Source organism: Engystomops pustulosus, chromosome 2 (assembly GCF_040894005.1).
Source record: "Engystomops pustulosus chromosome 2, aEngPut4.maternal, whole genome shotgun sequence".
In the NCBI taxonomy this organism is placed as follows: Eukaryota; Metazoa; Chordata; class Amphibia; order Anura; family Leptodactylidae; genus Engystomops; species Engystomops pustulosus.
The window spans coordinates 14832889-14847364 of NC_092412.1; the positions used below are offsets into that span (position 1 = coordinate 14832889).

At 46.7% G+C, this 14476-nt stretch overlaps 1 protein-coding gene across 6 annotated transcripts in view; it reads left to right on the top strand.

The window, feature by feature from the left end:
• The window catches only part of ARAP1 (ArfGAP with RhoGAP domain, ankyrin repeat and PH domain 1), a 142860-nt gene that overhangs the window by 18556 nt on the left and 109828 nt on the right, over positions 1-14476 (top strand). For 3 of the 6 annotated variants that reach the window (XM_072133782.1, XM_072133787.1, XM_072133783.1), the window contains exons 2-3: positions 13268-13444; positions 13556-14266. In XM_072133782.1, the coding sequence (XP_071989883.1) occupies positions 13593-14266 (674 nt within the window). In that variant the 5' untranslated portion in view covers positions 13268-13444; positions 13556-13592. Of the gene's footprint in view, positions 1-13059; positions 13169-13267; positions 13445-13555; positions 14267-14476 lie in introns of those variants that run through there. The other 3 variants (XM_072133784.1, XM_072133786.1, XM_072133785.1) reach the window with 2 other exon arrangements.

Here is a 14476-nt window from a genome sequence, read left to right on the forward strand (position 1 = left end):
CGTGTATTATATATATATACATGTATGTACCACGTGTATTATATATATATATATATATATATACATGTGTGTACCACGTGTATTATATATATATACATGTATGTACCACGTGTATTATATATATATACATGTATGTACCACGTGTATTATATATATATACATGTATGTACCGCGTGTATTATATATATATACATGTATGTACCGCGTGTATTATATATATATATACATGTATGTACCACGTGTATTATATATATATATACATGTATGTACCGCGTGTATTATATATATATACATGTATGTACCGCGTGTATTATATATATATACATGTATGTACCACGTGTATTATATATATATACATGTATGTACCGCGTGTATTATATATATATACATGTATGGGCCGCGTGTATTATATATATATACATGTATGTACCGCGTGTATTATATATATATATACATGTATGTACCACGTGTATTATATATATATACATGTATGTACCGCGTGTATTATATATATATATATACATGTATGTACCGCGTGTATATATATATATATATATATATATATATATATATATATATATATATATATATATATACATATATATATATATATGTATGTGTGTATGGGCCGTTTGTATAATACTTACGTATAATAATATGTACAGTACAGAACAAAAGTTTGCACTCACCTTCTCATTCAAAGAGTTTTCTGTGTTTTCATGACTATAAAAATTGTAGATTCGCACTGAAGGCATCAAAACTATGAATTATCACATGTGGAATTATCTACTTACCAAAAACCTGTGAAACTACTGAAAATCTTCTATTCTTGTGCTGTGGTCACTGCTCTGCACACTCTTGGCTTCTCTTGATGAGATACAAGAGGTAGTCACCTGAAATGGTTCTTGTAGGAGTTCCCAGAGATGCTGTTGGCCCTGTGGTTCCAGCTCATCCCAAACCACCTGGATTGGGTTCAGTTCTGGTGACTGTGGAGTCCGGGTCACCTGGTGTAACCCCCATCACTCTCCTACTTGGTCACATAGCCCTTACACAGCCCGCAGCCGCAACCCGGATGGAATAGCAGCTGCTGTAGGATGCGGTGGTAACCCTGCTGCAGGATGCGGTGGTAACCCTGCTGTAGGATGCGGTGGTAACCCTGCTGTAGGATGCGGTGGTAACCCTGCTGTAGGATGCGGTGGTAACCCTGCTGCAGGACGCGCTGGTAACCCTGCTGCAGGATGCGGTGGTAACCCTGCTGCAGGACGCGCTGGTAACCCTGCTGCAGGACGCGCTGGTAACCCTGCTGCAGGACGCGCTGGTAACCCTGCTGCAGGACGCGCTGGTAACCCTGCTGCAGGACGCGCTGGTAACCCTGCTGCAGGACGCGCTGGTAACCCTGCTGCAGGACGCGCTGGTAACCCTGCTGCAGGACGCGCTGGTAACCCTGCTGCAGGACGCGCTGGTAACCCTGCTGCAGGACGCGCTGGTAACCCTGCTGCAGGACGCGCTGGTAACCCTGCTGCAGGACGCGCTGGTAACCCTGCTGCAGGACGCGCTGGTAACCCTGCTGCAGGACGCGCTGGTAACCCTGCTGCAGGACGCGCTGGTAACCCTGCTGCAGGACGCGCTGGTAACCCTGCTGCAGGACGCGCTGGTAACCCTGCTGCAGGACGCGCTGTTAACCCTGCTGCAGGACGCGCTGTTAACCCTGCTGCAGGACGCGCTGGTAACCCTGCTGCAGGACGCGCTGGTAACCCTGCTGCAGGACGCGCTGGTAACCCTGCTGCAGGACGCGCTGGTAACCCTGCTGCAGGACGCGGTGGTAACCCTGCTGCAGGACGCGGTGGTAACCCTGCTGCAGGACGCGGTGGTAACCCTGCTGCAGGACGCGCTGGTAACCCTGCTGCAGGACGCGCTGGTAACCCTGCTGCAGGACGCGCTGGTAACCCTGCTGCAGGACGCGCTGGTAACCCTGCTGCAGGACGCGCTGGTAACCCTGCTGCAGGACGCGCTGGTAACCCTGCTGCTTCAGTATAGTCCTCTGTGTAATGTCCATTCCTTGTGTGACCTGGTGCCTAATCTGAGCTGATGTTACCCTGAGATTTCTGAGGCTGGTGACTCAGATGAACTTACCCTCCGCGGCCGAGGTGACTCTCCGCCTCCACCCCAGACCTGTACTCCTCAGTATACAGACCCCAGACCTGTACTCCTCTGTATACAGACCCCAGACCTGTACTCCTCTGTATACAGACCCCAGACCTGTACTCCTCTGTATACAGACCCCAGACCTGTACTCCTCTGTATACAGACCCCCAGACCTGTACTCCTCAGTATACAAACCCCCAGACCTGTACTCCTCAGTAAACAGACCCCAGACCTGTACTCCTCAGTATACAGACCCCAGACCTGTACTCCTCAGTACACAGACCCCAGACCTGTACTCCTCAGTATACAGACCCCAGACCTGTACTCCTCAGTATACAGACCCCAGACCTGTACTCCTCAGTATACGGACCCCAGACCTGTACTCCTCTGTATACGGACCCCAGACCTGTACTCCTCAGTATACAAACCCCCAGACCTGTACTCCTCAGTACACAGACCAAAGACCTGTACTCCTCAGTATACAGACCCCAGACCTGTACTCCTCAGTACACAGACCCCAGACCTTGTACTCCTCAGTATACGGACCCCAGACCTGTACTCCTCAGTACATGGACCCCAGACCTGTACTCCTCAGTACACAGACCCCAGACCTGTACTCCTCAGTATACAGACCCCCAGACCTGTACTCCTCAGTATACGGACCCCCAGACCTGTACTCCTCAGTATACAGACCCCCAGACCTGTACTCCTCAGTACACGGACCCCAGACCTGTACTCCTCAGTATACAGACCCCAGACCTGTACTCCTCTGTATACGGACCCCAGACCTGTACTCCTCAGTATACAGACCCCAGACCTGTACTCCTCTGTATACAGACCCCAGACCTGTACTCCTCTGTATACATACCCCAGACCTGTACTCCTCTGTATACAGACCCCAGACCTGTACTCCTCTGTATACATACCCCAGACCTGTACTCCTCTGTATACAGACCCCAGACCTGTACTCCTCTGTATACATACCCCAGACCTGTACTCCTCTGTATACATACCCCAGACCTGTACTCCTCTGTATACAGACCCCAGACCTGTACTCCTCTGTATACAGACCCCCAGACCTGTACTCCTCTGTATACAGACCCCAGACCTGTACTCCTCAGTATACGGACCCCAGACCTGTACTCCTGAGTATACGGACCCCAGACCTGTACTCCTGAGTATACGGACCCCAGACCTGTACTCCTGAGTATACGGACCCCAGACCTGTACTCCTGAGTATACGGACCCCAGACCTGTACTCCTGAGTATACGGACCCCAGACCTGTACTCCTGAGTATACGGACCCCAGACCTGTACTCCTGAGTATACGGACCCCAGACCTGTACTCCTGAGTATACGGACCCCAGACCTGTACTCCTCAGTATACGGACCCCAGACCTGTACTCCTCAGTATACGGACCCCAGACCTGTACTCCTGAGTATACAGACCCCAGACCTGTACTCCTCAGTATACAGACCCCAGACCTGTACTCCTCAGTATACGGACCCCAGACCTGTAATCCTGAGTATACAGACCCCAGACCTGTACTCCTCAGTATACAGACCCCAGACCTGTACTCCTCAGTATACAGACCCCAGACCTGTACTCCTCAGTATACGGACCCCAGACCTGTACTCCTCAGTATACGGACCCCAGACCTGTACTCCTCAGTATACGGACCCCAGACCTGTACTCCTCAGTATACGGATCCCAGACCTGTACTCCTCAGTATACGGACCCCAGACCAGAACCTCTCTGTATACGGACCCCTGATCAGTCCCTCTCTGTATACGGACCCCTGATCAGTCCCTCTCTGTATACGGACCCCTGATCAGTCCCTCTCTGTATACGGACCCCGGATCAGTCCCTCTCTGTATGCGGACTCCGGATCAGTCCCTCTCTGTATGCGGACCCCTGATCAGTCCCTCTCTGTATGCGGACCCTAGATCAATCCCTCTCTGTATACGGACCCCGGATCAGTCCCTCTCTGTATACGGACCCCGGATCAGTCCCTCTCTGTATACGGACCCCGGATCAGTCCCTCTCTGTATACGGACCCCGGATCAGTCCCTCTCTGTATACGGACCCCGGATCAGTCCCTCTCTGTATACGGACCCCGGATCAGTCCCTCTCTGTATACGGACCCCTGATCAGTCCCTCTCTGTATACGGACCCCTGATCAGTCCCTCTCTGTATACGGACCCCTGATCAGTCCCTCTCTGTATACGGACCCCGGATCAGTCCCTCTCTGTATACGGACCCCGGATCAGTCCCTCTCTGTATACGGACCCCGGATCAGTCCCTCTCTGTATACGGACCCCGGATCAGAACCCTTCTCTACCTACCCCCCTCCCCGCGGGCTTCTTCGCATACTGACCACTCTCTGTCTACAGACCCAACATTAGCTACTTTTGGGATTTATTTTGGTACATAACGGGGCCGGAGCTGTTAGTTGGACGTGTGACTGTGGTGCGCGGTCTACAGCTCGTATGTGACATATGACAAATCTACAGTGAAAACTCCAGGGCCGGCGGCGGCTGTGACAGAGCGGTATTACAGGCAGGCGATGGCGGCACTACACCAGGAGGAATGATGTGGCCCCGGGCGGGGGAGCGACCATACAGCGGCACACGGGCTCCCTCTGTATTAGGTCGTATGAAAGTGACAATAGAAAACACTGAGAAAAATATTCTAAATTCCCATCCATGAGCGCCATGTATTACAGTTCTGTATCACTTTGTAGCCGTTACATTGTGTCCTTAGTCATGTGATCACAACAAAGGACCCTGTGTACAGACCCCAGGGGAGGGGTAGACCCCCAAATAGTGCAGGCGAGTCCATGAGATGATGAAGGTCCACGGAGGAGAGTTTATGGACCCAACAAGCAATAATATCCCTTGTCCATTTATATTTCTTAACCCCCAGACCAAACTCTCTCTGTATACAGACCCTCTGTGTATACAGACCCCAGACCAGACCTCTACTATATACAGACCCCAGACCAGACCTCTACTATATACAGACCCCAGACCAGAGCTCTACTATATACAGACCCCAGACCAGACCTCTACTATATACAGACCCCAGACCAGACCTCTACTATATACAGACCCCAGAGCAGGCGCTCACTGTATACAGGCCCCAGAGCAGGCGCTCTCTGTATACAGGCCCCAGAGCAGGCGCTCTCTGTATACAGGCTCCAGAGCAGGCGCTCTCTGTATACAGGCTCCAAAGCAGGCGCTCTCTGTATACAGACCCCAGAGCAGGCGCTCTCTGTATACAGACCCCAGAGCAGGCGCTCTCTGTATACAGACCCCAGAGCAGGCGCTCTCTGTATACAGACCCCAGAGCAGGCGCTCTCTGTATACAGACCCCAGAGCAGGCGCTCTCTGTATACAGGCCCCAGAGCAGGCGCTCTCTGTATACAGGCCCCAGAGCAGGCGCTCTCTGTATACAGGCTCCAGAGCAGGCGCTCTCTGTATACAGGCTCCAGAGCAGGCGCTCTCTGTATACAGGCTCCAGAGCAGGCGCTCTCTGTATACAGACCCCAGAGCAGGCGCTCTCTGTATACAGACCCCAGAGCAGGCCCTCTCTGTATACAGGCTCCAGAGCAGGCGCTCTCTGTATACAGGCTCCAGAGCAGGCGCTCTCTGTATACAGGCTCCAGAGCAGACCCTCTCTGTATATAGACCCCAGAGCAGGCCCTCTCTGTATACAGACCCCAGAGCAGGCCCTCTCTGTATACAGGCCCCAGAGCAGGCGCTCTCTGTATACAGGCTCCAGAGCAGGCGCTCTCTGTATACAGACCCCAGAGCAGGCGCTCTCTGTATACAGGCCCCAGAGCAGGCGCTCTCTGTATACAGGCCCCAGAGCAGGCCCTCTCTGTATACAGACCCCAGAGCAGGCCCTCTCTGTATACAGACCCCAGAGCAGGCGCTCTCTGTATACAGACCCCAGAGCAGGCGCTCTCTGTATACAGACTCCAGAGCAGGCGCTCTCTGTATACAGGCTCCAGAGCAGGCGCTCTCTGTATACAGGCTCCAGAGCAGGCGCTCTCTGTATACAGGCCCCAGAGCAGGCGCTCTCTGTTTACAGACCCCAGAGCAGGCGCTCTCTGTATACAGACTTCAGAGCAGGCCCTCTCTGTATACAGGCCCCAGAGCAGGCGCTCTCTGTATACAGACCCCAGAGCAGGCGCTCTCTGTATACAGGCCCCAGAGCAGGCGCTCTCTGTATACAGGCTCCAGAGCAGGCGCTCTCTGTATACAGACCCCAGAGCAGGCGCTCTCTGTATACAGGCCCCAGAGCAGGCGCTCTCTGTATACAGGCCCCAGAGCAGGCGCTCTCTGTATACAGGCCCCAGAGCAGGCGCTCTCTGTATACAGACTCCAGAGCAGGCGCTCTCTGTATACAGGCTCCAGAGCAGGCGCTCTCTGTATACAGGCCCCAGAGCAGACCCTCTCTGTATACAGACCCCAGAGCAGGCGCTCTCTGTATACAGGCTCCAGAGCAGGCGCTCTCTGTATACAGGCCCCAGAGCAGACCCTCTCTGTATATAGAAAAGTATTTTAAGTTCTTCCCTCTTTGTTCATATTGTATGAATGTATTTATCCATCCATTGGGATTGGGGATTGCTCTCTGCCCCCCTATCCCTAAACTGGACACGTGAGATATTGAGGTATCTATGACTCTATTGGAGGTGACACATGTATTTCACTCCTAAGCACTTTCATTTCCTTACGTTTGAATACCTCTGATATAGTCTAAGGCTGCATTCACACTACAGTATGGGGGACGTATATACGGCCGACGTATATACGGCCGATATACGTCCCCCATACACTCCTATGGGCTCACGGCCCTGTACGGGAGCGGTACGGTGCAGCACACGTGCGGCACCGTACCGCTCCGTAGCCCGGGGAAAGATAGGACTTGTCCTATCTTTCCCCGTATTACGGCGCCGTGCGCCATTAGTTTCTATGGAGAGGGGCGGGGGTGAGCTGCGCTCACCTCCTCCTCCTCTCCCCGCGCTGCCGTGTGCCCGCCGTACTACGGTGCGGCGGGCTCACGGCAGTGTGAATTTAGCCTAAGTATTGTATGCTACCATGCTATTTGTATTTATTGATGTACCTCTAGTGGATTCATCCACCACTGGGATAGTGGGGTCTGTTTAGCACTCAGTTGTGCTTTTTAAATGTTTTTAATATATTGTTGTGACTTATATTTAATTTACATAATTTTTGGAAACCATAGTGGACATCCTTCTTTTCCTTTTAGTTTGATAAATGATACTATACTGGGTGTCGCTTTATTATTTACTTTAGACCCACTTATAACAATATGCTTCAATGTACTACTCCTATCCTGTATACATGGACAGTGCACAGTACTACTACTCCTATCCTGTATATATGGACACAGCACAGTACTACTACTCCTATCCTGTATATATGTGCACAGCACAGTACTACTACTCCTATCCTGTTTACATGGGCACAGCACAGTACTACTACTCCTATCCTGTATATATGGGCACAGCGCAGTACTACTACTCCTATCCTGTATATATGGGCACAGCACAGTACTACTACTCCTATCCTGTATATATGGGCACAGCACAGTACTACTACTCCTATCCTGTATATAAGGGCACAGCACAGTACTACTACTCCTATCCTGTATATATGGGTACAGTACAGTACTACTACTCCTATCCTGTATATATGGGCACAGCACAGTACTACTACTCCTATCCTGTATACATGGACAGTGCACAGTACTACTACTCCTATCCTGTATATATGGACACAGCACAGTACTACTACTCCTATCCTGTATATATGGGCACAGTACTACTACTCCTATCCTGTATATATGGGCACAGCACAGTACTACTACTCCTATCCTGTATATATGGGCACAGCACTACTACTCCTATCCTGTATATATGGGCACAGCACAGTACTACTACTCCTATCCTGTATATATGGACACAGCACAGTACTACTACTCCTATCCTGTATATATGGGCACAGCACAGTACTACTACTCCTATCCTGTATATATGGACACAGCACAGTACTACTACTCCTATCCTGTATATATGGGCACAGCACAGTACTACTACTCCTATCCTGTATATATGGGCACAGCGCAGTACTACTACTCCTATCCTGTATATATGTGCACAGCACAGTACTACTACTCCTATCCTGTATATATGGGCACAGCACAGTACTACTACTCCTATCCTGTATATATGGGCACAGCACAGTACTACTACTCCTATCCTGTATATATGGGCACAGCACAGTACTACTACTCCTATCCTGTATATATGGACACAGCACAGTACTACTACTCCTATCCTGTATATATGGACACAGCACAGTACTACTACTCCTATCCTGTATACATGGACAGTGCACGGTACTACTCCTCCTATCCTGTATACATGGACAGTGCACAGTACTACTACTCCTATCCTGTATACATGGACAGTGCACAGTACTACTACTCCTATCCTGTATATATGGGCACAGCACAGTACTACTACTCCTATCCTGTATACATGGACAGTGCCCGGTACTACTACTCCTATCCTGTATACATGGACAGTGCACAGTACTACTACTCCTATCCTGTATACATGGACAGTGCACAGTACTACTACTCCTCCTATTTTGCTTAAATGGGACAGTGCCCGGTACGACTTCTCCCTCCTATATATGAGGACATAGCACAGTACTACTACTCCTATCCTATATATGAGGACATAGCACAGTACTACTATTCCTATCATGTATACGAGGACATAGCACAGTACTACTACTCCTATCCTGTATATGAGGACATAGCACAGTACTACTACTCCTATCCTATATATGAGGACATAGCACAGTACTACTACTCCTATCCTATATATGAGGACACAGCACAGTACTACTACTCCTATCCTGTATATGAGAAGATAGCACAGTACTACTACTCCTGTTATGTGTTATGTTCTTGTTGTGATCTTTGGACGCTGATGTGGGATTAGTTGATGGTTCCTGGGCGGCTCCTCGCTCTGCACATGGATTTTGCTCTCTCTTATCAGTTTGTGTTGTGACTTTTCCCTTATCGCCTCCTGCTGACAGTGTAAGGAAGCACAAGTCCCAGCATGCCGAGGTGTCCATCTTATTCTCTGATTAGTTACAGTCTCGTGTTGTCACCCGGTACAGACCTCAGGAGTTTACAGTAAATTCTGTTTTGTTACAATGTATCATTTGTGAAAAGAAAGGAACTTAAAATAGTTTTGACGATTCTTCCGTTTTGTGTCTGCAGCTCCCTGGCAGAGCTATGTGTCCTTACAGTCACTGCCTCCTCCCTATGTGCACACAGGGCAGCAGTCTCTGCAGTCTCATGTGACTCCTGTAATAACAGGAGCCTCAGGGGCTTCCATCAGAAGCCTTTGTCCTGTGCTCTGCGCCTTGTCCTAATTCTGGAATGGATATCATGCACGTGATCCCAGGATACATCAGGGAATACAAGTGTATCATAAGGGGAGACATCAGATTCTTAGGTTAATAAATATCCCACTCTGTCACTAATTGTCCCTGCAAGACACAGATGACCAGGACCAGAGGAATCTACAGCAACCATATCACCAGTCTGGTCCCTGCACACAGAAATACCACAACATGCCAGGAAAAATGCCAATTTACTGCTATAATGCTTCCTTCTATTTACAGGAATATAACTACTATAATACTGCCCTCTATGTACAAGAATATAACTACTATAATACTGCCCTCTATGTACAAGAATATAACTACTATAATACTGCTCCCTATGTACAAGAATATAACTACTATAATACTGCCCCCTATGTACAAGAATATAACTACTATAATACTGCCCCCTATGTACAAGAATATAACTACTATAATACTGCTCCCTATGTACAAGAATATAACTACTATAATACTGCCCCCTATGTACAAGAATATAACTACTATAATACTGCCCCCTATGTACAAGAATATAACTACTATAATACTGCCCCCTATGTACAAGAATATAACTACTATAATACTGCCCCTATGTACAAGAATATAACTACTATAATACTGCCCCCTATGTACAGGAATATAACTACTATAATACTGCCCCCTATGTACAGGAATATAACTACTATAATACTGCCCCCTATGTACAAGAAAATAACTACTATAATACTGCCCACTATGTACAGGAATATAACTACTATAATACTGCCCTATGTACAGGAATATAACTACTATAATACTGCCCTATGTACAGGAATATAACTACTATAATACTGCCCCCTATGTACAAAAATATAACTACTATAATACTGCCCTATGTACAGGAATATAACTACTATAATACTGCCCTATGTACAGGAATATAACTACTATAATACTGCCCCCTATGTACAAGAATATAACTACTATAATACTGCCCCCTATGTACAAGAATATAACTACTATAATACTGCCCCCTATGTACAAGAATATAACTACTATAATACTGCCCCCTATGTACAAGAATATAACTACTATAATACTGCCCCCTATGTACAAGAATATAACTACTATAATACTGCCCCCTATGTACAAGAATATAACTACTATAATACTGCCTCCTATGTACAAGAATATAACTACTATAATACTGCCCCCTATGTACAAGAATATAACTACTATAATACTGCCCCCTATGTACAAGAATATAACTACTATAATACTGCCCCCTATGTACAGGAATATAACTACTATAATACTGCCCATATGTACAAGAATATAACTACTATAATACTGCCCCATATGTACAAGAATATAACTACTATAATACTGCCCCATATGTACAAGAATATAACTACTATAATACTGCCCCATATGTACAAGAATATAACTACTATAATACTGCCCCATATGTACAAGAATATAACTACTATAATACTGCCCCCTATGTACAGGAATATAACTACTGTAATACTGCCCCCTATGTACAAGAATATAACTACTATAATACTGTCCCCTATGTACAGGAATATAACTACTGTAATACTGCCCCCTATGTACAAGAATATAACTACTGTAATACTGCCCCCTATGTACAAGAATATAACTACTGTAATACTGCCCCCTATGTACAAGAATATAACTACTGTAATACTGCCCCCTATGTACAAGAATATAACTACTGTAATACTGCCCCCTATGTACAAGAATATAACTACTATAATACTGCCTCCTATGTACAAGAATATAACTACTATAATACTGCCCCCTATGTACAGGAATATAACTACTATAATACTGCCCCCTATGTACAAGAATATAACTACTATAATACTGCTCCTATGTACAGGAATATAACTACTATAATACTTCCCCCTATGTACAGGAATATAACTACTATAATACTGCCCCCTATGTACAAGAATATAACTACTATAATACTGCCCCCTATGTACAGGAATATAACTACTATAATACTGCCCCCTATGTACAGGAATATAACTACTATACTACTGCCCCCTATGTACAAGAATATAACTACTATAATACTGCCCCCTATGTACAAGAATATAACTACTATAATACTGCCCCCTATGTACAGGAATATAACTACTATACTACTGCCCCCTATGTACAAGAATATAACTACTATAATACTGCCCCCTATGTACAAGAATATAACTACTATAATACTGCCCCTATGTACAGGAATATAACTACTATAATACTGCCCCTATGTACAAGAATATAACTACTATAATACTGCCCCCTATGTACAGGAATATAACTACTATAATCCTGCCCCCTATGTACAAGAGTATAACTACTATAATACTGCCCCCTATGTACAGGAATATAACTACTATAATACTGCCCCCTATGTACAAGAATATAACTACTATAATACTGCCCCCTATGTACAAGAATATAACTACTATAATACTGCCCCCTATGTACAGGAATATAACTACTATACTACTGCCCTCTATGTACAGGAATATAACTACTATAATACTGCCCCCTATGTACAAGAATATAACTACTATAATACTGCCCCCTATGTACAGGAATATAACTACTATAATACTGCCCCCTATGTACAAGAATATAACTACTATAATACTGCCCCCTATGTACAAGAATATAACTACTATAATACTGCTCCCTATGTACAAGAATATAACTACTATAATACTGCCCCCTATGTACTGGAATATAACTACTATAATACTGCCCCATATGTACAAGAATATAACTACTATAATACTGCCCCCTATGTACAAGAATATAACTACTATAATACTGCCCCCTATGTACAGGAATATAACTACTATAATACTGCCCCCTATGTACAGGAATATAACTACTATTATACTGCCCCCTATGTACTGGAATATAACTACTATAATACTGCCCCCTATGTACAAGAATATAACTACTATAATACTGCCCCCTATGTACAAGAATATAACTACTATAATACCGCTCCCTATGTACAAGAATATAACTACTATAATACCGCTCCCTATGTACAAGAATATAACTACTATAATACTGCCCCCTATGTACAAGAATATAACTACTATAATACTGCCCCCTATGTACAAGAATATAACTACTATTATACTGCCCCCTGTGGGTTGTTGCAGTGTATGATCAGTATCTGGTAGTCTTGGCTTGTGATCCGGGAAGCTGCGGTATTATATGTACTTTCCTCTTTGGTTCCTGTAGGAGATGACTCCAGGATTTTCCCTCTGTGGAAGTTACTTATTGACTCTGTGGGAGCAGTGCATTCTGGGTATTATTAGGGTGGATTATTTTATGTTATTATCGCTGCAGTTTTTATCGGTGTTTATTTCGGGCACCTTAATTTATCCTGGAGGGTTTATTATAGGCAGTAATCCCTCCTCACAGCTGAAGGGTTGTTACAGTTGTTTCCAATCCTCTGTGGGGTAAATCGCCTGTGACATTTTGGCACAATGTGTCAGCGCAGGTAACGTGTCTCAGGCTGGTATTTCTTGTTCTTCTATACTTTTTGTTGTTTCTGGGATCTGTCCTCACACTGCTGTGCTCTCTGCTTTCTTCTTTACAGCCTTAATTGAAAGTCTACAACTGTTGTGTCCAACCTGCAAACGACTTTACTTGGAGCAGAGGAGCAATTCAACACAGAGAGCACAGAGCACAGCAGTGTGAGGACACATCAGCAGTGCAATCCTGGAATACCAATTTATATATCACAGTCCTGCTGCTACTAACAACATATGTAAAGGTACGATTATACATCTCTCCAGGGACAATCCCTTAAACTGACTGCAGAGAGCAGAGAGCACAGCAGTGTGAGGACACGCCCTCTCATTGGTCACTCTATTCTGTGTTGCAGGTGTCGGGACGGAGCAGTGATGCTGTGATTGGTCGCCATGTCTGATGTGTCCTCTCTGCCTGTATCTGAGTGGCTGCAGTCTATAAAGTTGGACCAGTACTCGGACCTCTTTGAGAAGAACCACATCTACACTGTAACAGATGTGCGGAACCTCAGCGACGAGTCTCTGACTAGAATCGGGATTCTCCTCCCGGGACATCGGAAGCGCATCCTGGCGTCTCTGCAGAAGTCGCTGTCCCAGGACCAGTCCCTGGAGGGCGCCGCGATCAGACCTGTCCCCAAAAAGCGCAATATTCTCCCTAAATCCGTGTCTGAGCAGCAGACGTCATGTCCGACTTTGGATCCAGCCCCCAATCCGGAACACCCCATTAGAACTTTCTATGCTCCTCCCATCCCCCCTAGGACTGGCCGCGGACCCCCCCTTAAATTCTCCATCAGTCCCCCCAATTCCATCTCACCGGTGTCTTTACCAGAATCGGAGGAACCTCCCCACAGCCCGGGAAGCCCCCTCCTGCACACCCCGTCCCCCCCACCCCTCTATGATGATGCTGCCGGATACCTGGAGATCGATGGAAGCAAAGAGGAGGTCCCAAAACTGCAAGCTCCACCCCTGCCGCAGAAACGGCACAAGATGGAGAACAAGGCCGTCCCTGGATGCCTCCCACCCCTGCCCGCCAGACCTGCAAGGACCACCCCACCTCCACCCATAAGGTACCTGATACTGCACATAGTGATATGGATACTGCACATAGTGATATGGCTGATAACAGAGAGTAATAGATTGTATCCCCCCTGTACAGTCACCTTTCCCCAGGATGAAATGGCTGATAACAGAGAGTAATAGATTGTATCGCCCTGTACAGTCTCCTCTCCCCAGGATGAAATGGCTGATAACAGAGAGTAATAGACTGTATCCCCCCT